At 41.6% G+C, this 27,483-nt stretch overlaps 2 protein-coding genes across 3 annotated transcripts in view; one reads left to right on the forward strand and one right to left on the reverse strand.

The window, feature by feature from the left end:
* The window catches only part of LOC106659883 (FERM domain-containing protein 5), a 65,679-nt gene that overhangs the window by 33,800 nt on the left and 4,396 nt on the right, over positions 1-27,483 (forward strand). For both annotated transcript variants that reach the window (XM_014382622.1, XM_014382623.1), the window contains exons 6-10: positions 20,939-21,091; positions 23,588-23,602; positions 23,945-24,033; positions 26,289-26,515; positions 26,809-26,979. In XM_014382622.1, the coding sequence (XP_014238108.1) occupies positions 20,939-21,091; positions 23,588-23,602; positions 23,945-24,033; positions 26,289-26,515; positions 26,809-26,979 (655 nt within the window). The remainder of the gene's footprint in view (positions 1-20,938; positions 21,092-23,587; positions 23,603-23,944; positions 24,034-26,288; positions 26,516-26,808; positions 26,980-27,483) is intronic.
* LOC106659884 (poly(A) polymerase beta-like) lies at positions 16,601-20,622 on the reverse strand. The gene is made up of 6 exons (XM_014382624.2): positions 18,557-20,622; positions 18,232-18,475; positions 18,067-18,171; positions 17,234-17,987; positions 16,980-17,156; positions 16,601-16,882 (listed from the first exon to the last, which is right to left on the reverse strand). The coding sequence occupies exons 1-6, from the start codon at positions 19,369-19,371 to the stop codon at positions 16,704-16,706; spliced, it is 2,274 nt and encodes a 757-aa protein (XP_014238110.1). The 5' UTR covers positions 19,372-20,622; the 3' UTR covers positions 16,601-16,703.

A 27,483-nucleotide genomic window follows, 5' to 3' on the forward strand; every position in this document is an offset into this window, starting at 1 on the left:
GAGGCTCTCGCAGATGGCCAGCACGGACGAGGCCAGCAGCAGCTTGTACTCGATCACCCAGCGCTCGCGTTTCCGCCGAAATGTGTCGGTGATGTCGTGTCCAGTGGCTGTGATCCATCCGAGCCACTCGTTCACGTCGCTGGGCTCGGGGAAAACGAAGCCCGGCCCGAGATCGGCGCCGCGGTCCAAGAGCGCATCGAAGTCCTCCACCCGGAGATTCTTCGTGGCCAGCTGCAGGGCCGTACGACCCGAGCTGTCCCGGGCGTCGATTCGCACCGTTTGCCGTCTCTCGTCGCAAATGGCGAAAAATTTCTCGACCGATCCTTTGTACCAATTAAACTGAATTCTGTTGCGGCAGATCATGTGCAGAGGAGTCATGCCGTCCTCGTCGGCTGTGTTGGGATCGGCGCCTCGTCTCAGCAGCAGCTCGGCTGTCTTGGATAATCCGCCGTTGAACAGAGCCCGATTCAGCGGAGTCCGACCGCGACCGTCCCGGGCCTCGAGCTGCACCACCGCTTGAATTTCATCGACCGTCCTGAAAAATTGCGAGACAGCATCGCCGCAACCGGCGAGAATGTGCAGAGGAGTCGATCCGCTGGAGTCGCGCTTATTGGGATCGGCCCCGTTCCTCAGCAGAACGTCGACGACTTTCATCTTAAGGCGGTTGTGCAGTGCCGCGTGCAGCGCCGTGTCGCCCTCTTGGTCCCGGACATCGACTCGCACGGGCCGATATCTTTCCTGGCTGCGCTCGAACAACATCTCGGCCAGCTCGTCGTCGGAGTTATCGTAGCCGTTGTGTTTTCTCTTGGCGACGATGTGCAGAGTCGTCGATCCCTCCGCGTCGATCGCATTGGGATCTGCCCCGTGCTCCAGCAGCACTCGCATGGACAACGCATGGCCGTGCTCCGCGGCGTAGTGAAGCGGGGTCTTGCCCAGACCGTCCCGGGCGTCGATCAGCAGCCTCGATTTGCCCCGCTCCGCGACGACGAGCTCGGATATCCTGTCGGCCCAGTCAGCGTCGCGGCTGCCCTTCGCCAAAAAGTGCAGCGGCGTCAGTCCCTTGGCGTTGGCCAGGCTCGGGTCGGCGCCCTGTTCGAGCAGCAGCTCGAACAGGCTCTTGAGGCCGCGAGCCAGAGCCGTGTGCAGCGGCGCGTTGCCCAGCTTGTCGCGCGCGTCCACCCGCAGCGGCCGATACTTCTCCTGGCTGTGCTCGAACAACGTCTTGGCCAGGTCGCGAGCGTGTCGTCCTCTGCACACGATCGTCAAGGCTGTCGCTCCTCTGGCGTTGGCCGCGTTCGGGTCGGCGCCCCGTTTCAGCAGCGCTTCCGCCACCTTGCCGTTCGCGTGCCTCAGAGCCAAGTGCAGCGGCGAGTCGCCCGTCTTGTCCACCCGGAGATCGGGATCGTAGCCGAGGCGCAAAAATTTCTCGACCACGTCCTCGAGGCCGGACACGCAGGCCGCGTGGAAGTGCGTGAAGCCCCAGTCGTCGGCGTAGTTCGCGTCGTAGCGATCGTAGATTTTGAACAGTTCGCGGAGGATATTTTTGTCGGGTACCTTGCAGCCGGCCTCGAAGTGCACGGCGGTGGTGCGACGCAACGGTGGCTTGCCCGACTCGTCCAAGTGGCTGGGCGGCTGGTCCTTGTAGCCGGTGCGAGCGACGAAGCCGATGAATCGTTCTCCGCGAAAAGTCTTCGGATGTCCGTTGAATTTGATCGAATCCCAGATAAGTTGCTCGACTTGTCCGGGCTGGAAGATGTCTCGGAGATCGGGAAGTTGATCCGTCCAGTCGGTGACCAAAGGGTCCAGTTCACGGAGTAATTCGCGTCGCTCCGCTTCGACATTCCAATCGACTTTTTGACACAAAGTCTTAAATTGTTCTAACTTTTGTTGATTAATACCAGACATTTTGCTCACGAACCCGTAAAAATAATTACTTACACGATATTTTTAACTCTTTTATTTGAAAAAAATCACTCGTGCAGTCGGTGCGATCTCTTTGCGTTGTTCACGCCGCGGCGTCGTATCGTGCAATGAGCATACGCTCGCTAAAGGATCTATGAGGAGCGTAAGCGTGTGGCCTAGCTGTACAGTGGGAGAGCAAACACAAGCCACATCAATAAAAGATATACAAGTAGCTCCATAGATACGTATAGAGAATAAGCGAAGGAATGAATGAGAGAGCGCGTAAATCCAGCGTAGCGCGGGTCGCTCGTGTGTACAACATACGCGTCGACTGAGCAAATAGTCCATGTTTAAGCATAGGCATAGCCCCGATTTCGCTGAAGTTATACTTTCTCATCTTATATATTGGATTGGCCGACTCCGACAAGCGAAGAGCAAACAAACTGAGAGAGACGGAGATACGCGACACGCCGTATAGTTCGGCTTCGCGATACTCGAACAAATTTTCTCAGATAGTTTTTGTTAATATTATTATGTGAAATTGCCCGCTGACGCCGAATTTGCAAGATGGCCGGCCTAAAAATATGCAAAAAATTATTTAAATAATATTTTTAAACAGATGTTCAAAGTTTGTGTTTTCCGGTCTAACGATACTTATTTTTTAGTCAATTGGACTATTCTAAAGGGTAAAGGTCTCTTGACATTTTTTGCTAAAGATTATAAATTTCAAGATATTTAACATTTTAAGTTCGTGAATACTCAAAAATAGTCAAATTTTACGTCGAAAAACTATATGAAAAATGTAAAATTTCGATATTATTTTAGCGATCTCTAAAACTATTAAAATCTCTTTACAATGTACCTCTAAATTTCAAACAATTCAAATACTTTGAACATTTATCACTAAAAATTAACAATAATTGTTAAACAATTATCAAAGTAGTAAATTGTTTATAGCGCTGTGGGATTTTTTAAAAGATCATTTTAAGTACAGGCACCGTATGCATTTTCGATTTTCCATAAATTTTTTTTTCCTCAAAATTAGTTATTTTTATAGATTTCTTTTAACATAAAATATGGAATAACTTGAAATCTATCAACTTTCGAGAAAAATGTCAAGAGACCTTTTCTCTTTAAAGTAGTTCAATTAACAAAGTAAGACTGCTGCCAACTTGAAAAACGTACATGTTGACAATTTGTTTAAACAAAAGTTTGAACAATTTTCGGAAGTTTTTTAGGATTGGTAACATGCAAATGCGAATTCAGCTAGTCATTTTATAATAAAAATTATGTAAAAATACCGACTAAAAAAGTTTTTTTATGTATTGTACAGCTATAGCTATCGGCTGAGTATCTCTATCTCTCTCGCGCAGTGTTTGTTTGCTCATGTTGCGTAGAGGGGGAGTCGCCTACAATTCGAGGCCTGGACTAGCAGAGACGTTACAATTAGTCTGTTTCCGAATAGACGGCACCTATATCTATATACACATGGAACTGAGTGAGAAGACTCATGTATGCGGTACACCGTAGCGGATTAAAAAAAGAGTTGCTCACGCGAATGATTATTTGTCGCTTAGTTGAAGCAGTTGATTTTTGAACATTTGGAAAATTAGATTCGAAGCATACTCAAAATAGAATCCTGGAAAGTATTAAGAAAATCGATATGTCAATTAGGAGACTTCTAATAATATTAAAGAATGTAAAACACTTATTGGTTTAACTTAAATAATTAAATGATTTTCACCTTGGTGTTTTCAGTAAGAAATTATTTTCACTGACGATCTCGTCTCTCTTGGCAGAAATGATCAGTGTCTGTATGAAAATTTATCAAAATCTTTTAATAGGGACTATTTGATCAATTTAGAGTCGCGTATCGCTACTTGACAAAAATCCAGTAGTCAATTAAAAGCTCGTCTCATTCACGGTTCCAAATGAGACGTGAAAAAAATTCTCGTCCACGAAGAGTAGAAATTTACCGGCGTCTGGTTAAAAAATGAAGTATCTTTGACAACAATGAACAAATACGTAATGATAGTTTATATAGCACGAGGTTCAGGTAAGACACAATTGTATAGGTACAATTTTTATTGACATTTTAGAAAAGCTTGTACTTGAACATCTATATAAGTTTCTATAGATTTACAATTATCAAGAGAAAAATTAGCATTTTTTCATAATATTATTTAAAAGATATACATCATTTTTTAGGATCTATTCCAAGCATAAGACTGTAATGAGTTAAAGAAATTTGAATAAACTAAAATTTATTCATATAAACCTGATTATCCTCTAACGGATATTCGATGCAATTTTGCAGATTTTCAATTATGAGAAAAAAACATATACACATCACAAAATCTAAAGAAACTTGGAGGCCTGTGGAAGTTTCTGTGAATTTTATACTGATTTTCGGTACCTATTTAAATTTAATGGAGGTACAAAAATTTTTAATGATCTTCATAGACTATTTTTTTATGTTTTATTGAATGCTTTGAACCCCAAATTTCTTCTCACAAATGTCGCATACGTAATCTTCGCGACCTTCATTAACCATCTTTTCGTGCGAAAGCAAATGCAATTTTGTCCAAATTTTTCCTCGCATTTTTCGCAAGAATAGTCTTTGCGGCCTTCATGGAGAGTCTTTTCGTGCAACAGCAAGTAAGACTTGTATTTCGTTCAAATTTTTTCTTGCATTTATTGCACGTGTACCTGCTTCTGATGGTTGATCAATTGCTGTTTTTGTCCAAATTTTTTCTCGCATTTGTCGCATGCATAATCTTTGCGACATTCATGGACTACTTTTTTGTGTCTTCGAAACGAACTTCGAGCGCCAAATTTCTTTTCGCACTTGTCGCAAGCATAATCCTTACCACCTTCGTGTATGGTCCTTTGGTGCTGAATCATAATCCATTTTTGACCAAACTTTCTCTCACAAATTTCGCATGCATAATCTTTCCGACCTTCGTGCACCGTCTTTTGGTGGATGAGCAAATGAGGTTGCTGCCCAAATTTCTTCTCACACTTGTCACACGCGTAATCTTTGCGACCTTCGTGTACTGTCTTTTGGTGGGTGAGCAAATGTGATGCGAATCCAAATTTTTTCTCACACTTTTCGCATGTATAATCTTTGCGACCTTCGTGTACTATCATGTGATGCCTCATTAAATCTGTTTTTAGTGAAAATTGTTTTTCACACTTACCACATGCAAAATCTTTGCGACCTTCGTGTACAATCTTTTGGTGTAAGAGCAAAGTCGATTTAAATCCAAATTTCTTCTCACACTTGTTGCAAGCGTAATCTTTCCGACCTTCGTGTACTAACTTCTGATGACGGCGCAAATGCGTTTTTTGTGTAAATTTTTGTTCGCAGTTATCACATTCGTAATCTTTGCGACCTTCGTGGATCGTTTTTTTGTGCAAAAGTAAACGCGATTTTTGTTCAAATATCTCGCTGCCTTTGTCGCATGCAAAATCTTTCCGACCCACGTGTACTGTCTTTATGTGTAAGAGCAAACTATGTTTAGTATCAAATCTTCTCGCACACATTTCACATAAGTAATTTTTGAAAACTTCGTGGAATATTTTGTTGTGCTTGAGTAAAGTTAATTTATTTTCAAATTTCCTCTCGCACTTGTTGCATGTAAAATCTTTGCGATCTTTGTGTATTAACTTTTGATGTGTCAACAAATTCGATTTTTTCACAAATTTTTTCTCGCACTGGTCGCATGCAAAATCTTTGCGGCTTTTATGTTCTGATACTTGATGTCTACTCAAATGACTTCGAAACTTAAATTTTTTTTCGCATTTGTCGCATGCATAATCTGTACTTTCATTGTGAATTGTGTCATGGTGTGTTATCATGCTTGATTCTAGTGTAAATACCTCTTGACAGATATCCCAAATGTATTGTTTGTCGTCTGAAACAATGATGTTATGTTTACTCAAATTATTTTCTGATACAAATTCTTCGAATTTCCTCTCACTTTTATCCATTTTAGTTTCTGAATTAAACGATGGATTCTTCGATTTATTCTACGAAAAATTAATAAATAAACTTTATTTTCTCGTATTATTGATTGTTTCAACAGGAAAGACAACAATCATACTAATTTGTTTTTACTATAAACATAACTAGTGTTTGAAGGGCAATGTTCAAATCGTTTGTGATCATATTGTTTACAATTCAATTACCGATTAATCTGTTTATACATTGTCTGTACATAATTTATTTGACTTTTTAAAACTACGTACACTTCAAATTAATCCTTTGTCATATCGAGTTTATTGAAATTTTAGAAAATATGAATAAATATCTATATAATTTCTACAAATATTAAAAATAGTTAATAAAAAAATCGGCACTTTTCATTATTTGATTCCAGAGATACACATTCTTTTTTGAGGAACTATTGCAAGCATAAGACTGCAATAAGTTTGAGAAATTCGTGTAAGCAAAAAATTATTCTTATAGGCCTGATTATCATCTGACGTGAAATTGGATGCATTGGCGCAGATTTTCAATTATCAGAAAAAAGCTTTTATATCACATAATCTAAACAAACTTTGAGGCCTGTTGCAGTAGTTTCTGTAAATTTTATTTTATTTTTCGGTGTCAACTTTAATTTCATGGAAATACAAAAATTTTAATAATCTTCGTAGACTATCTTTTGGTGCTTCAAAACATCTGATTTACTCCCAAATTTTCTCTCTCAATTGTCGCATGGGTAATCTTAGCGACTTTTGTGTACTGACTTTTGGTGCGTAAGCAAATGCGCCTTTTGTCCGTATTTTTTCTCGCATTTATCACATGCAAAATCTTTGCGACCCTCGTGGACTGTCTTTAAGTGGATTAACAAATTGAAACGTTTTCCAAATTTCTTCCCGCAATTATCGCAAGTCAAATCTTTGCGACCTTCGTGAACTGTCTTTAGGTGTGATAGTAAAGATGACTTAAGTCCGAATTTCTTTTCGCATTTATCACATGCAAAATCTTTGCGTCCTTCGTGTACCGTCTTTTGATGGGTGAGCAAATATGACGTGGATAAAAATTTTTTCTCACACTTTTCGCATGGATAATCTTTGCGACCTTCATGGACTGTCTTCTGGTGGATGAGCAGATACTGTTTAGATCCAAATTTCTTCTCGCAAATGTCACACGCGAAATCTTTGCGACTTGCATGGACTGTCTTTTGGTGTCTGATCATATTCGCTTTTACTCCGAATTTCTTTTCGCACTTGTCGCATGCGTACTCTTTGCGATTTTCGTGTACCGTCTTTTGATGGGTGAGCAAATGTGATGCGGATAAAAATTTTTTCTCACACTTTTCGCATGGATAATCTTTGCGACCTTCATGGACTGTCCTCTGGTGGATGAGCAGATACTGTTTATATCCAAATTTCTTCTCGCAAATGTCACATGCGAAATCTCTACGACCTTCGTGTACTGTCATGTTGTGCTTCAACAAATCTGTTTTTAGTGCATATCTTTTTTCACACTTATCACATGCAAAATCTTTGCGGCCTTCATGGACTGCTTTTTGATGGTACAACAAATGCACTTTTTGTCCGAATTTTTTCTCGCACTTGTCGCATGCGTATTTTTTGCACCCTTCGTGTACTATCATGTGGTGCTTCAACAAATACGATTTCTTTTCAAATGTCTTCTCGCAAAGGTCGCATGCGTAATCTTTTCGACCATCGTGAACTTTTTTTTGGTGTCTGATCAATTTCGATCTTTCTCCAAATTTCTGCTCACACTTGTCACATGAGTAATCTTTCCGACCTTCATGAACTATTTTTTGGTGCATGATCAACTTGCTTTGAACCCCAAATTTCTTTTCACATTTATCACATGCGAAATCTTTGCAACCTTCGTGAACTATTTTTTGGTGTTTTCTCATATATATCTGATCTGCAAATTTCTTCTGGCATTCGTTGCATGTGAAATCTTTCCGTCCCTCGTGTACTGTCTTTATGTGCGAAAGCAAATGCGGTTTTGTATCAAATCTTTTCGCGCAAATTTCACATAAGTAATTTTTGAAAACTTCGTGGAATATTTTGTTGTGCTTAAGTAAAGTCGATTTATTTTCAAATTTTTTGTCACACTTTTTACATGAGAAATCGTCACGATCTTTGTGTACTAATTGTTGGTGCGTAGACAAACTCGATTTTTTCACAAATTTCTTCTCGCACTTGTCGCATGCAAAATCGTTGCGGCTTTTGTGTTCTAATATTTGGTGTCTACTCAAATGACTTCGAAACTCAAATTTTTTTTCGCAATTATCGCATGTATAATCTTTACGTTCATTGTGTATTCTATCTCGGTGTGTTCTCATACTTGATTCTAGTGCAAATGTCTCCTGACAAATATCACCAACGTTTTGTTTGTCGTCCGAAACAACAATGTCGTGTTTAGTTATATTATTTTCAAAGACTACTTCCTCGGATAACTTATCACTTTTATCCATTTTGATTTCTAAATTAAACGATGGATCCTTCAATTTGTTCCACGAAACCTCAATGAATAAAATTCATTTGCTGGTACTATTGATTGTTTCATCGAGAAAGAAGACGTTCAAACCAATTTGTTTCTACTATAAACATGATCAATGTATTCGCAGAACGATGTCAAAATCTTTTACAAATTTCGAATTGTTTACAATTCAATTACCGATTTATCTGTTTATACATTGCCCGTACTTAATTTATTTGGCTTTTTAATATCGAGTTAATAGATCCTTACACAATATATCCTAAATTATAAAAATATTTTAATATTTATTCCAAAAAATATTTTTATACGATGGCTAATGTACGATCTAACAATCTTTCAATACTTTTTTATAATAATTTAAACTATTCTAATAAGAAAACCTCTCTTGATAATACTATGAAAAGTTTTATGCTAATTGGGAGACTTAAGTTGAATAATTAAATGGTTTCCACGTTGGTTTTTGCAGAAAAAAATTATTTTTACTATCGATCACGTCTCTCTTGGCAGAAATGACCAGAGTCTGTCTGCAAAATTTATCAAAATCTTTCAATAGAGTGTATTTGATAAATTTAGGGTCGCGTATCTGACACTCGTAAAAAATCCAGTGGTCGAGTAAAAGCTTGTCTCCTTCACAGGTCCAAATGATAGGTGAACAAATTATCACCTTATCGTTGGGTAACGAAAAAATCCCCGGAAAATAGAAATTTGCAGTCGACTGGTTAAAAAATAAAACACCAATTACGACAGTGAAAAAAAGATGTAATGACAGTTGATAGCACGAGGCTCAGGTAAAATATAATCTTGTCGGTACAATTTTTATTGAAATTTTAGAAAATCTTGTACTTACTCATCTATATAAGTTTCTATATATTTATAATTGTCAAGAAAAAATCAACACTTTTCATCAAATGATTTGAGAGATACACATTATTTTTTGTATATAATTTTGTATACGATTGTAATGAGTTTGAAAAATTCGTATAGGCTAAAAATTATTCGTATACACTTGGTTATCATCTGACGTGGATTGGATGCATTGGCGCAGATTTTCAATTATGAGAAAAATCGTATAGAGTCACCTAACCAGTGAATGAAAAGTTTCAAAAAAGTTTTCTTAAATTTAGCTCAAATCAACGTTTTTAATAAATTGAAGGCTATTATTCAGATGGATCATAATAGTTAATGTCTTTCTCTACTGAAAAGAATTTTTGGAGAATTTTTACTTTCAACTTTCAGTAATAAAATAACATATAAGGGAAACGATGCACCAGTGAATGAAACATTTTTACTAGTAAATAAAACCGTTTTCAGAGTCATTTTATTAATGGTAATATATTCAGGAAGTTGTTAAAAACTATTAAAATATTTTTAGTATTATTGCTCAATTATATTATAACATTTCACTACCGATGAATTAGTTCAGTTCAATTAAATTATATGAATTTATAAATAAAGTTTCATTCACTGGTGCGTTTTCAATCTCTAGGGAGGTGACTATATATATCACATAATCTAAATGAACTTCGAGGCTTGTCAAAGTAGTTTCTGCGAATTTTATATTGTTTTTCGGTGTCAATTTCAATTCGATGGAGATACGAAAATTTTTAATAATCTTCGTGGACCATTATTTAGTGCTTCAAGAATTCTAATTTACCCCCAAATTTTCTCTTGCACTTGTTGGATGCGTAATCTTTGCGACCTTCATGAACTATCTTTTGGTGCGAAAGCAAATGCGCTTTTTGTCCGAATTTCTTCTCGCATTTATCACATGCAAAATCTTTGTGACCCTCGTGTACTGACATTTGGTGAACAAACAAATTACATTTTTGTCCAAATTTCTTTTCGCACCTGTCACATGTGTAATCTTGGTGACCCTCGTGGACTGTCTTTAAGTGGATTAACAAATTGAAACGTTTTCCAAATTTCTTCCCGCAATTATCGCAAGTCAAATCTTTGCGACCTTCGTGAACTGTCTTTAGGTGTGATAGTAAAGATGACTTAAGTCCGAATTTCTTTTCGCATTTATCACATGCAAAATCTTTGCGTCCTTCGTGTACCGTCTTTCGATGGGTGAGCAAATATGACGTGGATGAAAATTTTTTCTCACACTTTCCGCATGGATAATCTTTGCGACCTTCATGGACTGTCTTCTGGTGGATGAGCAGATACTGTTTAGATCCAAATTTCTTCTCGCAAATGTCACATGCCAAATCTTTGCGACTTGCATGGACTGTCTTTTGGTGTCTGATCATATTCGCTTTTACTCCGAATTTTTTTTTCGCACTTGTCGCATGCGTGCTCTTTGCGATTTTCGTGTACTGTCTTTTGGTGGTCGAGCAAATTCAACTTTCGTGTAAATATCTTCTCGCACTTTTCGCATGCAAAATCTTTTTGACCTTTGTGTACTATCTTTTGATGGCGGAGCAAATGCGTTTTATATGAAAATTTTTTTTCGCAATTGTTGCATCCGTAATCTTTGCGATCCTTGTGGACCGTCTTTTGATGCTGAATCATGTACCATTTGCGAGAAAATTTCTTCTCACAATCGTCGCACGCATAATCTTTCCGACCTTCGTGAACTATTTTCTGGTGTTTTCTCAGATATATTCTATCCCCAAATTTTTTCTGGCATTGGTTGCATGAGAAATCTTTGCGACCTTCGTGGAATGCGGATTTGTGCAAGAGCAAATCACGTTTACCCTTAAATTTTGTCCCACAACCGTCACATGAGATATCTTTAAAGACTTTATAATCTTTTCGTGACTCGTGTACTGTCTTTATGTGCGAAAGCAAATGCTGTTTTGTATCAAATCTTTTCGCGCAAATTTCACATAAGTAATTTTTGAAAACTTCGTGGAATATTTTGTTGTGCTTAAGTAAAGTTGATTTATTTTCAAATTTCCTCTTGCACTTTTTGCATGATAAATCATGACGATCTTTGTGTACTAATTGTTGGTGCGTAGACAAACTCGATTTTTTCATAAATTTCTTCTCGCATTTGTCGCATGCAAAATCGTTGCGGCTTTTGTGTTCTAATATTTGGTGTCTACTTAAATGACTTCGGAACTTAAATTTTTTTTCGCATTTGTCGCATGCATAATCTGTACTTTCATTGTGAATTGTGTCATGGTGTGTTATTAAACTTGATTCTATGATAAATGCCTCATGACAAATATCACCAACGTTCTGTTTGTCGTCCGAAACAACAATGTCGTGTTCAGTTATATTATTTTTAGAGACTACTTCCTCGGATATCTTATCACTTTTATCCATTTTAATTTTTAAATCAAACGATGGATCCTTCAATTTGTTTCACGAAAGCTAAATGAGTAAAATTTATCTTTCGCTATTATTAATTGTTACATCGGGAAAGAAGACGTTGAAACTAATTTGTTTCTATTATAAACATGATCAATGTAGTCTAGAATCAATGTCAAAATCGTTCGTGATCATATTGTTCACAATTAAGTTACCGATTTATCTGTTTATATATTGTCCGTTCAATATTTAAGCAAATTTAAAATTTTACCTTAGTAAAAATTTCTCCGTGAAAATTTTTTTGAGTTCTCAAACTTAATGTACTTCAAAAACCCCCTGGTAAAATGAAGTCAGTAGATCCTTACACAATATATCATAAACTATAAAAAAATTTGGATATTCCTTCCAAAATATACCGCTTCAACACCACGGCGTACAGTTTGGGTTGTTCATGATCTGCCAACTTTTTGGTAGTGCCGATAAGTTTTATGATATCTTAATGCATTTTTTAGAAATGCCTCGGCGCAATATGATTATCTTGCGTCGCTCATTCGTTTTTCACGGGTTAACTCTACGCAAACTCAACGTGCATGAAAAAATTGCACTCGAAAAAAAAGGAAAGAAGAAGAATAAAGAAACTCCTCTGAAATATACACCACCTTTTCCTCCTCTTATGTATATTATACGTTTGCGATGTACGGGGGCTGTACTGCGCGACGGCTAATATACGCCGAAAAATTTTCGTCAAGATTTATATCCGCGTATTACACACTGTAATGCGTATCATCTTTCTCTCTCTGTTTCGTATAATATCGGAGAATGCGTTATATCACACGTCTATATATACGGAGAGCGGCGTGTGTGGAGGAATTTTCTTTTCGCTCGAAAATAAGAGAGATGTAAAATTCAGAGTCTCTGCGCGAAGCTATCCGCCCTCCCGCACCCACGTAATACGTAGGTATACGTTTTTCGCACTACTCGTCTCTCGTGCACATGGACTCGCGAGCGAGTCTCGGTGCACGAGCACTCATGTCCCCCTGTGTGCAGCAGCAAGCACATGCCTTTATATATACAGCATACGTATAACGTATAGGGCTCTCGAGCCGAAAAATCTCCGAGTCGAGCTTGACGGCTGCCGCTGCCGCCGCCGCCGTCATGCCGCTGCTGGCTAGCTCTACTAGCTCTGCTCTATGTATCTGGGTTGAGTAGGGTTACACAAAGTGTGTCTGTGTATGTGTGTGTGTGTGTGTGTGTGTACCTATAGTAAAGCGCCATGTCTAGCGTTGACCTCTCGTCGACCTTTTCTCTCTCTTCTCTTCTCGCGCTGCTCTCATGCTGTTTTATACATATAATATACGTAATATATATAGTGCACGCGCCCGTAGCTCGTTAATTTTTCAATATTCTTTCTCTCTCTCTCCGCACACAGTAGTAGTTCGATCATACATTTCGCCTCTCAGCGAGTGCGGGTGTAAATGTTTCGATTCTCGCTCGGCGCATTATTATCATTCGTCTTCCTTTGTCGATGAGATAAGCGAGCTCTTGGATATTTTTTTGCCGAGTCATTGATCCTTCTTCTCCATCGCTCGCGCGCGAAAAAAAAAAAACAAAAGGACTCTGGCTTCGGCGATAGAGTACGTGCTACGATAGTACAGTAGCTCTAATAAAGAGCTAGCTCACTCCTCTCTCTCTCTCTCTCTCTCTGGAGTTTTATTTATCACAGACGGCTTTGAATCGGACGATTTTTTTTTGCTTCCTTCTCCTCGTCTATCCTCCTGTCTGACTCGAGGGGGGAAATGAGCTTTTTTTTCTCTCTCTCGATGCTGGAGTAGTCTCGTGCGCACGTGCAATTTCCATTTCCGCGAGGCTAGGCGTTTTTAAAATGCAAAGTTGTAATCGACGTACGCGTCGATTATTCGTCGAAAAAATAATACGCAACGTTCACTTTTTGGCGAGCAATAGCGCCAAACAACGCTGCGCTCGAGACTCTCTCATCCGCGTGAATAGAAGTTTATAATCCCCGCTCATGTATATACATAATCTAAAAGTTTTTCCGGAGAGCGAGGCAGTCAGATATCAGTTTCGCAGACACGCAACGAAGCTGCGTAGCAGCAGCAGTAGTCGCGGACAAGACGCGCGCAAATGGACGGGGAGACAAAAAGTCGGCGTAAGAGAAGGGGAAAATTTAATTAACGAGCTTTCTCGCTTCTGTCTTATTTCTCCTTTCTCTCTCTCTCTTCTCTCGTTCGCGGTGCGGAGCTTTTCCTCTAAACTATTATATGAACTTTTTGATGAACAGTACACTGCGACAAGGCTACGCGGCTGCCCCGTATAAAATAATATCGTACGATATAATACATCCTCTCTGTCTCTCTTTCTCTCTTCTTCGTGCTCGCCAATTATATCATTGAACGAGCTTTACAACCCGCAGAGCCATTAAAAGCCATTTTATGTACGTTACAGCGATCAAAGAGAGAGCTTTTGCGGGCGATTTCGCGATCTGCTTTCTTTCCAAACGGATTATTATACAGCTGCAGCGCGCCGCGTGTTTGTTTTCTTCAACTTTTATAATACGTTTTATTAAAACCTTGATCTTATCCAAGTTTTACCCGCGAATGGCAATCGAGAGAGTTTTGAGAGAATAGCGTGAAATATACTGCGCGGCTGTGTGTGTGTGCGTTAGCGTATTACCATCCTCTCGCCATTTATTCCTTTCTTCTTCCTCGGAGCTTACGCAGCGAGAAACCTTAATATAGAGTTCTCTACTGAAACCAGAAGTTCTTCCTCGTCGTTGCAACTGTAAACACACATACCCTCATACGTATATATAGAATCATAGAGTGAAAAAGGATACCTAATAGTGCAGAGTAGCAGCAGTAGCAGCCAAGTTCGCGATAGCAATATTCGCCGAGAGGAAGAGAGAAAGACGGACGGACGGAGGAAATTCGTATATAGATATAGTAGAGCTCTGGTGCACAATTATATAATGTTATATTATAAAGGTTAACCAAGTAGAGAGAGATGTAGAGCCTCTCTCAGTCATGCGGTTCTATAATTCTGCACGTTCCCGGTCGCTGATCGTTCGTGGAAATATATTTCTCCGGGTTTTACACGCAAAGTGAGATGGAACACGAAGGGGGCCCTGTGCAGGCTGCAGTGGTATATAGAAGACTGCGGGGCTCGAATTGGTTCGAGCTGCGTCGCGTGTGAAAAGTGCACGGACAGAAGAGCGATCGCGCGCGCGCGTGGACGATCGAGTTTGTCTCGGATGAAAAAAAGGAAGCTGCAGCAGCCGCACGCACGCGAGGCCCGTTAAATTTTCAGATAAGGGAAGTTTCTGTACAGCGGAGATATGGACCAGTTTACGCGATTATTCTCGGATCTTCTCTCTTACTTTTTCATAATTTACTTCATCTTTCTTTTTTTGGTCGAAGAACGAATTTGTTATTGCTGCACTTTTATCGGCGCGCTGGAGCAAATATTACCTGCGCGTAGCGATCGGATATTCGAAAAGGCATTAATGTGAATTATATGCGCGCGGGCAAAAGTTTCGTTTCGAAAAATGTGTAATTCAGATCTCTCGCGAATCGCTCGCGGATATAAAGAAATTTACCGCAGTTGTGTAGTTTTGGATCGTTTCGATTACTTCTCTACCTCCCACCCTCCGTAACATAGAGAGAAGCTTCGAATATCGATCGCTTGGACGCCAAATGCAGAGAGAGAGCTCTATATCGGTCTCTTTATATGAAAATCACACTGCATTACTGCAGCTGTGCTGCCGCTGCTCGCAAGCTCTGCCGTATAGTGTTCTTTTTTCGTTCTTGGTTTATTAAAAGATCCCTCGAAGAGAGACAGAGAGCGAGAAAAAAGTAACAGCTCTCAGCGACACAGGAGTAAGTTCGTATTTCACCGGTGCGCTCGCGTCGTTGCAGTATGTATTATTATATACATAATAAAAGGGGGGAAAAATTTACAGCATCTAAGGTCGTCGACGGGTCGCATGTTTAATGCATATGGTTCGATACGTATACACACACACACACACGTTGTACGAGTTAATGTATATGCAAGCAAGCGCGAGAGAGATGTAGAGCGAGTTGTGTGCCTCTCTTGCTCCGATCGTTCGATTCTCTATATGGCTACGTACATTTTTTACATCCATATACGTACGTATATATCGAGAGAAATACGCGTATATAGAGTAGCTGTGTAGTGCAACGTCCTCTGCACTCGCGCGCGCATAATATAGATATGACGTTAACGCAGTACGCTGCGGAGCTTTTTTTCTCCCTCTCCCCCCGCCGCCGCGTGTGACCCTATATACACACATTCTCCGTAATATATACGACGACCGGCAGTAAATTTTTCTCCGCGTGGCAGGCTCGCGTAGCATACACTCGACATTCGATTTTTTTTAACCTTTTCTTTTTTTATGTATAATCTGAGATCCGAGATCGCTCTCGAAACCATTACATATTTATGTGTGATATATAGGAGAGCTTTTTTCCATTATAAAATTGCCCGGATAAGCAATGGCTTAACGAGCAATCCGAGACATTTGCGTTGTGTGCGCAAGCTTCGTTTAATTAATCCCGTCCTTTAGGGCGCCAGGTATTAAGGAAATAAATTACAACGCGCATTATTTATGTTTGTTAGACATAATTTTTATTTCCGATAAAATAATTCTAGGGGATAGGGGGGTATCTATATACATAATACATTTTTTTTCTAAAGTTGCATCGTTTGATAAACGATATTCACGTTCGTTTTGGCATAAATTATCAATATGTCAATTATTTAGATAAGTCTTAAAGTAACAAACATTTTTTCCTGGATTTTTTTCTCGAGTATGTTTTTTGTGTTTTTTTTCACTTGGTTTTTAATTTTTTTTTAACTTTTTTTTAAGGTTTTTTTTTTCATTTCAAACCATGATTTAATATTAAACTTAAGATAATAATATTATATAATAAGCGTCACGATTACATACGAATTTGTAAAAAAAAAAATAAATAATAATAATGATGTCCTTCTTCTCTCGTTCGTTGCCCTTCTACGTATGGTACGCGGTAGTGTCGGCCACGGTATCATCATTATTATTATTATTGTAGTTGTCGTCGTTCTGTTGGTCATGCTGAACGAGCTTCTCTTTATTGTTGCTGCGTTTCGTGTGTATGGCAGTTAAATCCATGTCCGCTTTGAATAGTTTGATCTGTTCAGCTTGAGCTTTCGCTGTGGGTTGGACAAAAAAAAAATCGATATTAGGTTGTTTTTTTTCGTCGTCAATTTTCCTTCGGTAAAAGAGTATAAGCGGCGGTGGTGTACTCACTTATTTCGGTAAATCGTTGCAAGTCGTGCTGAAGATTGACTTCGACGTCTTCTTTGTCGAAGGCCAGACCGATGTACCAGACCGAGCAGTAGCCCTGGTTCCCGAGCAGAGCCGGCGGACTGTATGATTCCGAGTGGACGTGAGCAACGCTGATACACTTGTGTCGCTCCAATCGCTCTGTCAACGACGAAAAATAAAAAAAATAAAAATAATCTATTGGAATTGATACAATAAAAAAAAACTAGTCTACACACCTATGAGATGGCGTATTCGGGCCTCGATGAAACCGCACCACAGCAGATGCTTGTGCTTGGTCGTGCTGTTGGCGAATACGGTCACGTGCTCCCTGTAGCGGCCGAAAAAGACGACGGGCTCGAAAAGCGTGTCCCACGGCGCCTGATTGTCGAGTATGGCGCTGATGGTCGCGTAGCCGCGCTCGAACGCCTCGACGATGACCCGACGCGACGACCTCGACACGTTGTACGTGGTGTTCTGCTCCGGATAGCAGGGCGTGATGATGGGCATGAGCGCCTCGCGCTCCTGGTAGCCGAATTCGCTGCTGCTGCCGCCGCTGACTCCAACGACGCTGTGGCCTCCGTTGTTGTTGTTGTTGTTGTTGCTGTTGTTGTTGTTGTTGTTGTTGTTGTTGTTGAACCAGACCGGGAAGCCAAAGTTGACCTGCTCCGGGGGGCGCAGACAGACCGGGGTCGGCCAGTTCCAGCGCGAGAACAGCCGGAAGAACTCCCTAATGAGCAGGGCCGGATCGTGCTGCGGATAGAGCTGGCAGGTGTAGGCGACGAGGATGGCCCAGCTGACGCCGCCGAGAAAGCCGAGGATGTTGCTGTAGATGTTGTTGCGCTTGGCCCAGAGGCGCACGACGCGCAGCGTCAGCCTGAACGTGTCGACGTTGGGCACGAGCGAGAGGATCTGGTCGGTGACGCGGCAGCCGTTCAGGCTCCTCACGCACTTGGTGTCGAGCGTGGCCAGCAGCGAGTTGTCCTTGAGATCCTGGAGAAACGCGAGAAACGACATGGAATCAAATCGAAGATTTAAAAAAAAATAACATGTGTGCGTGTGTTAAACTCACCAATTTGGGAGGTATCACTTCGAGTTCCAGTCTCGCGAACAGCAGATCGATATCGATACCGCTGAACTTCATTTTCAGCACGGGTACGTAGGCTTTTTCAATCGTCTGGAAAAAAAAGGAATTAATAAATAAATAAATAAACGCGAAAAAAAAATCTCCTCATACCCTTATGTCCGTGATCTCGATCTCGGTCCTCAGCAGCTTGACGAACGAGCCGAAGTAGTCGGAGCGCGTGACGTGGCGCGGCACGACGCACAGCGCGTCCATGTCGGAGCCGCGATGATGCACGCCGAGCCTGTACGAGCCGAAGGTCTCCACGTGGCCGCCGCAGCCCTCGGCCACTTCCGCGGGCATGCCGTGCGACAGGCTCACGTCCCTGATCCACATCTTCACCAGCAAGTTGAGTTTTCTGCGTACGTAAATATACAAACGCGGTTGAATTTTTTCATCTCGTTAAAGAAAAGAAGAGGAGAAATGAAAAAAAACTCACGCGTGAACCAGTTTGCGTCGGTTGGTCTCCTCCGACGTCTCGTAAATTCCCTGCCGTCTGAGGGTCTCGACCAGTTCCTTGGTCATGGCGTGTCTCAGCGCCATCGAGCGCTGATGCTGCTCCTGCATCTGTTGTTGATACTGCTGCTGATTGTAATTATAATTATAATTATTATGATGGTGGCTCTGATGATGATGCTGGTGCTGGTGCTGTTGATGATTTTCATGATGATTGCACTGATGCCGATGATGCTGATGCTTGGAACTGTGCTGATGCTGGTGTCGCATCGATTTGCTGCCGCCGTTCGTCAGAGACAGCATAACGCTAGGGTCCCTGGGTCCTAGGAAGCAGTAGCAGTAGTAGATATCGTTCGGCTGGTCGCGCTGATGATGATGGTGTTGTTGCTGCTGCTGCTGTTGCTGCTGCTGCTGTTGATGCTGCTGCTGCTGCTGCCTGTTGCCTTTGTTATTGCCTTTGCTTTTGCCGTTGCTCTTGCCGTGGCTCTTATTGGCGTTTCCACCTTCGCCACCGCTGCCGTTGCCATTGTTGTTGTTGCTGCTGCTGGTGTTGATGCTGCTGTTGCTGGCGCGCAACTGCTGTGGCACTTGCATCTGTTGTTGCTGCTCTGACGACGACGACTCCAGCGAATGCTGTTGCTGCAGCTGCCTCTGCTGCCTCTGCTGCTGCTGCTGATGGTGTTGCTTTTGCTGCTGCTGATGCCACATTCTCAATCGGATAATATTCACACAACGAACGATGATGTATAAATATAACGATAGATAGATGTACAAGCAGCCACGTACTAGACAATACATATAAATAAACACTAATTTACATCACTGGGGACACGATACACGCAGACGGGGCGCACGATTTTATGTTTCGCGCGCACTTACACGAGATAATAATATCTATATATTATGTACACACAAAACGAGAAACACAGGTAGACGACGGCTACACACACACACACACACACACATACGTACAAGTTTTCGCACACTTTCACTCGCGCAAGGTCACGGCACCGCTGTGTTTTTCATACAATACACACACACGCACGCGCGAGAAAATTTTCGCGCGATGTACGGGGGGGCAAAGTTGAAATTCTCGACGGCGACGACGACGGCGACTCGATGAACGCGTGCGCGGGGGCCAACTTGTATGTGTGTGTTTACGAACGCACGATTACACACACACTTACGTAGACGATACGGATCAATTTCACATACACGAAAAATTGTTATTACGATTTTCACGGGGACACACGTTTACAGAGATAATACACGCATAAATCGGCGGATACTCGGAACTACGATGGACGATCGAGAGTTACTCCAGCTTCGGATATCGGATGGATATATAATTTTTTTTATATAATTTCACTCCGCACGATGCACGATACGCAACGTACGCACTCGTTGTCGTTCGCGCACGAGCTATCGCGATTTATTTTTTTGTTATTTACAATACACTGATACACTTAATTTTTGTTTATTTTTTTTTGTAGATTTTTTAGCGGTTTAATTTTGATTTTTTTTTATTTGTACAATTATACACTAACACTGATACACGCACGAGGAGACACTCAAAAATATACAATTATTGTAATCGACGAATTTCTACGAATATAACGCGCGGCGATGCGCTCCTATATATACGTAATCGATTATTATCACACACACACACTCACATACACAGAAATTTGCTGAAAGCACAGCGAGACTAGTACACGATTTACATAAAAAAACAATAATTTTTTTGCTACGCGGCTTTGTTTACTATGTATCGATTATAATTACTATTCGATCGATCGACGTGTTTTTTCGGCGGCTTTTTGATTAAAAAAAAATAATATCTTTACTATTATTATTTCGTGCTCGAAAATTTATATAAACTTATATAAATAAAATAGTGGGGTAGTTTTATGCAGGCGACAAACAAAAAAAACCACTTGGCTCTGAGACTCGGTCTGTTTTGGCTTTTCAAATATATGTATTATGATAAAAGGGCAATTTGTCACGCGGCCGAACGCGCGAATGACCGAGGTACTATTGACGAGACGCGACGAGGAGACGAGCGAGCGAGGCCCGGCTCTTCGATAGCGGCGATACCAGCACGTGTACCTACTCACACACACACGTGTAGGAATTTGAACTTTTGTTATGGTATATGAGTACAGCGGCACACACATTCTTGCGTTGCGTATGCGAATATCCTGATAATAGCTCTGTGCTACACTCGAGCATAAACAAGCGTTAATCCCTCTCTCGGTACGAGCGAGAAATATTCTCGCACCTTCGCGTATAGATAGTACAGATAAACTAAAAATGCGTTATCCAAAATTTTGCAATGTAATATTATGTATCGTTATTGTTGCAGGATCAGAAGGGCACGCCGCTCTATCTTGGCATCAATCATCACGGCATACTGACGTTCCAGGGCTCTCGCAAGACCAATCATTTCCGCTGGCCGGAGGTGCAGAAGATCAATTACGAGGGAAAGATGTTTATCGTGCATCTCACCATTACGGAGGTACAATACGAATGATTCTCGTGATTTTCCATAACGATGCATATATACATTTTGTTTGTGTTATCTCTTTTTACTTTCTCTCTACTTTCATCGATGCGATTGTATAGACGAGAGACGATCAGTGCGACGACGATCGTAGCGAGAGATCGGGCTCGATCGATTCTCAAATGTCCCAAGACAGATCGATGGGCGAATTGGTAAATTTATGCGGGTCGACGTTTGATACATAGTTAAATTTTAGTTTGTGTGTACTTTTGAGGAGCTTAGGACATCGTAATACATATTAGTTCTAATCCAGCTCTTCGATATAGAGTAAAAATTTAGCTCTCACACGCATTCCAAGTTCATCCGTACGTAAATATATAGTCAGAGGCAGAAAATTGTAGAAAACTATATAACGCGAACACGCGTATTTGTTCGCGCGTAATATACGCATTCACGCCTGGCGAAACGTAGATAAGGCCGGGCGCGATCGGCAAAATAAAGCTGCGTATTACGTACGATTTGGATCCAGCCGCGAATCGCAGCGTGAAAAATGTAATAATCGCGCGCTATATAGACCCCGGCATTCCACGGCCGAACTGTTTTTGGCGCTCGTGTATGCGGGCGTGTTTTTTGTCTAAATTCAAACGCGCATACGTACGGTGCATATTTTCAAATAGATGTAAACGAACGCGCGATTATACATCGATTCGCGCTTTAAAACTCGCACCACGCCAGCTGTTGTGTGTTTAATTCTTTCTTTTTTTTTTTTTTTGTTCGTTATTTGTTCTGTTTCACGGTCGAATATACCCTCCTTATTCGAGTTTAGCATATAACATTTGGATTTAGTCTCTTGTGTGTAGGTGTTTTTTAAATCGACCTTATAATATAGAGCAATCATCATCATCGCTCACCCACTCATGTATAATAGAGTATATTATATCGTAGGGTAGAAAGAACAATGGCAATACGAATTAATATACATGATAATTAAACGATTTTTTTGTCGAGCGATTTAGATGTATAACGACTCGTGCTGATGTATCGTTAGAATAGGTGTCCCTGCATATATGAAATAATCCATAATGCATCGGATATATACCTTCGAGACATGCACACGTGTGCGTGACTCGCGTGTAAAACATATTTTCTTGAAAAGTGTCCACACATCGGCGACGTATACGCAAGGGACCACCCGTAATTTTTCATGCGAGACATATGAAGGTGTATCCAACTTGAGAAAAAGTATTTCTTCTTTTCGTCGTCGACTACGCGATGCGTGTTTTAATAAAATTTGTATCGCTTTTCAACGCTAGAATAATGCACACGCGAATCGAGCTATATTTATATTTTTGTTTTTACGCTGGCCGGTGCGGAAGACGAATGTAAATCAATTTTGTTTCGCTCCATACGTACAGTATATACCCACTCGCGCGATGCAAAAGTTAACTATACGAAAATACGTGAATAAATAAAGAACCAAACAAAAAGGGCAAAAGCTCGCGTATATATGAATAAACGATGCACGTGTGCAAGTGCATCGATGCGGTGGGGGGGCGGCAAGAAGCTCCACGCACACTGCCTCGTTGCAGGCAGACAGCAGCAGCGGAAAATCGAAGCGAGTCCCTTCGGCATTAACCTTGCGGTCGTGAACGTAGTGGTGGTAGTAGTGGTACACCCCCGCGCGTGCAGTGGTTATATTGTTATCTATATATACGTATGTATGAGCGCACTTGCACCGAAGAGCACAGTGCAGCTCGTTTTGTGCAACCGAGCCGTATTCTATATATAATTATATATCTCGTATGTTTTATAATACGGCGGCGGCGGCCCGAGTGCAGGGTTAATACCGCCGCCACCACCGCATACATGTGTGGCGGCGAGTGCATAATATATGTTACTACGAGTCCTAGAGGCCCGTGGCGTGGAGCTTAATAAATTGCATCGCGCGAGTCGCTCGCATAAGACACGTATGATACGTATACGCGCGTCTTAATCGAATCAACGCTTCGTCGGTCGGTTGGTTTACACACTATACGAGGCTAGTATAGAGAATACATACATTATAAATGTATGATAGTATAAATAAAACTCGCGTGTGTGTGTTATTCTTGCACATTTAGTACACGATTGATGTATATTTACTTAGAGAAATACATACGAGAAATTAGCTTGTGTATTTTTTTACAGTTGATCGCTTATATTATATAGCCCAAAAGAAAAAAGATATAAAGTATTGTACACAACCACCCCTCGCCTCTATATGTATTCATCCCAGAAAATCAATTAACAAGTAGCGATTAAATAATAGTCGACACTGCCACCCCCCTAATACCAGCATAGAAGCTCGCATAGTCTTGCGGAGATTGGATTATGTAGTCCGACAAGCCCCGACTAATACTATTATTTTGTCTCTCTGGGTACCCTCGTTTGTTGCTGCTGGTGCTGCTGTCGATACTGTTGGTGGCTGACTCCTGCTTCTCTACCGCTACTGCTTCGTTGACTATACTTCAGGACATGCGAACGAAGGTGAGCAACACTCGACTTATTTTTCTCTCTTTATCTTCGTTTTTACCGCTCGACTCATCTAGCTCTGCGCGCACTAAGTATATATACACGCTTTGAGCGGGGCATTTTTGCCTCGCGCAACACAAAGTAGATTTACTCGCGGCTACTTACGCGGCGAAAAGCCCGGATAATGAGCGAACTTGAGATTTATTCGACGAGATACATTATAATATATCTATATACGGTATAGCGTCTGGCCTGTATAAAAAGGATGCTATACGAGAATTTATGTGCACGTCTCGTGGCGTGGAAATATGAAGGAGACTACTCATTTTCTTTTTTCTCTTGCCTTTTTTTTTGCAGAAAAAGCACACCGTCGGATTCAAGTGTCCCACGGGCTCGAATTGTCGCCACGTCTGGAGATGCGCCATCGAGCAAATGTTATTTTTCACGTGAGTATCATTATTATATTTTTATTTTTATTTTTTTACTGGACAACGAACGAGCCATCATCGATCAGTCGAACGCGCGTCGCGCAAGCCTACATATTGTATACACGCTGTCGCGAAAAAAGCTCGCTGTATAAACGCGACACACGTAATACACGCAACCGTCGAGGCGGCTCTGTACAAACCGAGAGCATGTCGTCAGGGGCCGCGTTTGCCAAACACGAGTATACACACGATTCTTTGGGTTTCAAGTATAAAAAAAAGTAGTCTATATGGTACATATAACACACGATACATAATGATGATTATACCGCGCGCACGGTGCGCGAGAGAGACTTGGCAATTAGTCCGGATCCACGCGCACGCACTCGTACGTACGTACTGTATACGACGTTATAACGCAAATTGCTTTCGGCCTTAATTAACGTCGCGAATTGGCGCACTGCGGCTACGGTATACGCTGTGCAATGTGGGAAAAACGTTATACTTCTTACGACACGCGACGTATACGTACGGATTCACGCGCGCGCCTCAAAAATAATATTCAACCGCGAGAGAGCCGAGGACTGGGGGTATGGGGTGGGTTTCAAGCTTAGGCTTGTATTAATGCGAATACGCGACGCGAGTTCGTAACGAACGAGTTAGATGTATGTAGTAGTGCGTGTACCCTGTCGGAGGCTATCTCCGTGAGCACACACGATGAATTCGTAAATACGAAATGTAGTTGGCCACGGGTACGACATTTATACACGTCGCGCGGAGAGTTAAATTGAATTCGGAATATGAAAGTTCACCCCGTTATCCCACCCCACGATCCGAGGCTGCATACGTTGAGCATCGGATTATAAGAGCGAAAATATTTAATTCAGAGGGAAAAAGATAAAAAAAAGGGCAAAAATTACAAAATAAAAAACACGTGAAACTTAATGCTCAAAGGACTGTGTGCTGCTGCGCGAGTATATAATTTCTAATTTGTAGCATTTAAAAGAGAGTATAAAATCAGGCGAATTGCGGTGCCGCGTGACAAAAGCTCGCACGCGATGCTGCTGCACACCTCTCTCTCTGTTATGTGCATGCATGCATGGTATGTATACATACGGAAGCTCGCGCGCGACGCGCGAAAGTCGACAAAGCGACAAAAGCCCATTGTAATTCGGGTACACAACAAAGCTCTCTCGCTCGTAATTTGAAACCAAATAACTTCTGTTGTGTGTATGTGTGTGTGCGTGTGTATGTATAACTACGCCGTATGCAGAGAGTTCTGTATAAATGTTCGACAACAATCAGTCATTTACACGACTGGTCGCTGGATGTTTCCGTGGAGAGAGAGCGAAAAAAAGCGAGAGAAAATTAGCGAAGTTTCTAAAAAAGATTAATGAAAAAAAAAAATCAGATCACCGGATGCGGGCAGTTGTAAAACAGGATGTATGTTATTCGATCGACGTTTATTATATCATTACACTTTGTTTGTTTCGAGTTCTCTTATCGGCCGAGATCGATAGTAGTAATATTTCGCGGCGGTCGTAAATTATAATATCGCTCGCGCGCGGAGCAGAGCGTCATTCGGAGAAAGTTCGGTTGTATGCCCGTGTACGGAAACCACAAATTTAACAAATATTTAATCTCAAAGACGGCGGCTCCTGGGCGAGTAAGTAACTGCCGAGAGAAACTTTATCAATTGTCGCGCGCTCGCACGTCTATACGTACGAGCGAGCTTGCAGCTGCTATTTAGATCTGGCATTAAGCCCGCGCCACTGCGAGCTGTTACACGCGTCGAACTTCACCCCAGGTCTCGACCCTATACCTTTGACCTTGTTTTTACCTTCTCCTCGTATACACAGCCGCTCGTGATTACGTTCGTATTTTATAAATCGAATGCTCGCGTCGCTTACTCGCGATTCCCGTCGTGTCAAATTTATAACTTGTTGATGAATGGAGCTGGTGTAGCTCAACTTTATAATAACATCGTTATTGGTGCATGAAGTATTTTAAAAGCCTCTCGGGCTAGAGAAGTGGGTGGGAGGAGGGCGAGGCCTATAAGCATAAAGATAGTATAGCTATAGGGCTGCAAAAGTTTTCTTGGCAATAACTCGAAAACTTTGCGCGCGTCGAAAGTTTCGGAAAAACAGGTTTCGATCGGATTAATCAATATCTCCCCCCGCAGCAGCAGCTTATATATATATAGTAGTAGTAAAGAGACGAAAACAACCAATTTTTCAATGATCGTTACGTAATTTTGACCGAATTTATTTACACAGGCTGCCACGAGCTTCGGACGCGCCCGTCATGAGCGGCGGCTCGCTCTTCTCCTGGGGCACCAAGTTCAAGTACACCGGCAGGACGGAGCGCGAGGTCCTGGAGGAGGTCGGGCCGCTGCGCAAGGAGGAGCCGCCCATACAGCGCTGCCACTCGACGGGCCTGCGACGCAAAGCGAGCAGCGTGCCGGCGACACCGAGCACACCCAGTCAGGATCTTTGCGAGATTCGTTAGTAGACATGAATGCGCGCACACGTGCCTATAGAGAGACGTGCGGCCTGCGGACATTGACATTGATATATATATGTGCTTCTTCTATATCGATCATCTTTTTTTCTTTCTTCATCAAAACTTGTTTCCATTCTTTTATTTAAAATAAAAATAAATCATTAGTCTGTGTACACGTAGTACTCCAACACTCACACGGTGTTCGCTGCAATTGTAACGTAGTGCATTATATATCCTATAGGCAACCCTCACAGTTGACAATGCGTTAAGATAAACATTTTTTTCTCGATGCAGGATACTCGAGCTTGCCGAGGAGCTGCCACAGCGCGGGACTGGACGGGGCGGGCATGGGCGACATCGGCAGCGGTGGCATGCCACTGAGCTCGCCCTACTGCCCGGACAACACGCTGCCGCTCCTCGAGACCGTCTCCGAGGACCAGGAGATACACGCGAGAAGAAACAATGGTTTGTATTACATCGACGTCTCTCCTTCTTCTTTTCTCGAAATTTTCTTTTTAGAAAAGTATCACGTCGACGTTGTATCTCTCTCTCGATAAAAAGAATTCTTCCGTGCGAGCGAGAGGTCGCTCGGTAACGAAAGTACAAAAATGGGGGAAATCTTATCGATTGTGAAAATAATAATTCCGTCTTTATTGAGTATACATATGAATTCTGGCGAAAATGCATGACGAAAGCTATAAATAATCAATCGAACGAAATGAAAAAAAAAGCAAACAAACACCAACGCTATTTTTTTTTTTAGGCACTGAAAATTGCATGGGAATTATGATTTTTATTTTATTTTGAGAGAAGAATAGTTTGTGCGCACGAAAGGAGAAACTAAAACTCTTGATCGACAAACTTTACTTCGTTGTTATTTGATTGCGTTAGTATTTGTGCTCTTTAATGAGTTTGAAGCAGTAGTTTACAATATAATAGTGACTCGTCAAACTGCACAAATCTAACAAG

The sequence above is a fragment of the Trichogramma pretiosum genome, unplaced genomic scaffold (genome assembly GCF_000599845.2).
Source record: "Trichogramma pretiosum strain Unisexual culture from Peru unplaced genomic scaffold, Tpre_2.0 scaffold21, whole genome shotgun sequence".
Classification (NCBI taxonomy): Eukaryota; Metazoa; Arthropoda; class Insecta; order Hymenoptera; family Trichogrammatidae; genus Trichogramma; species Trichogramma pretiosum.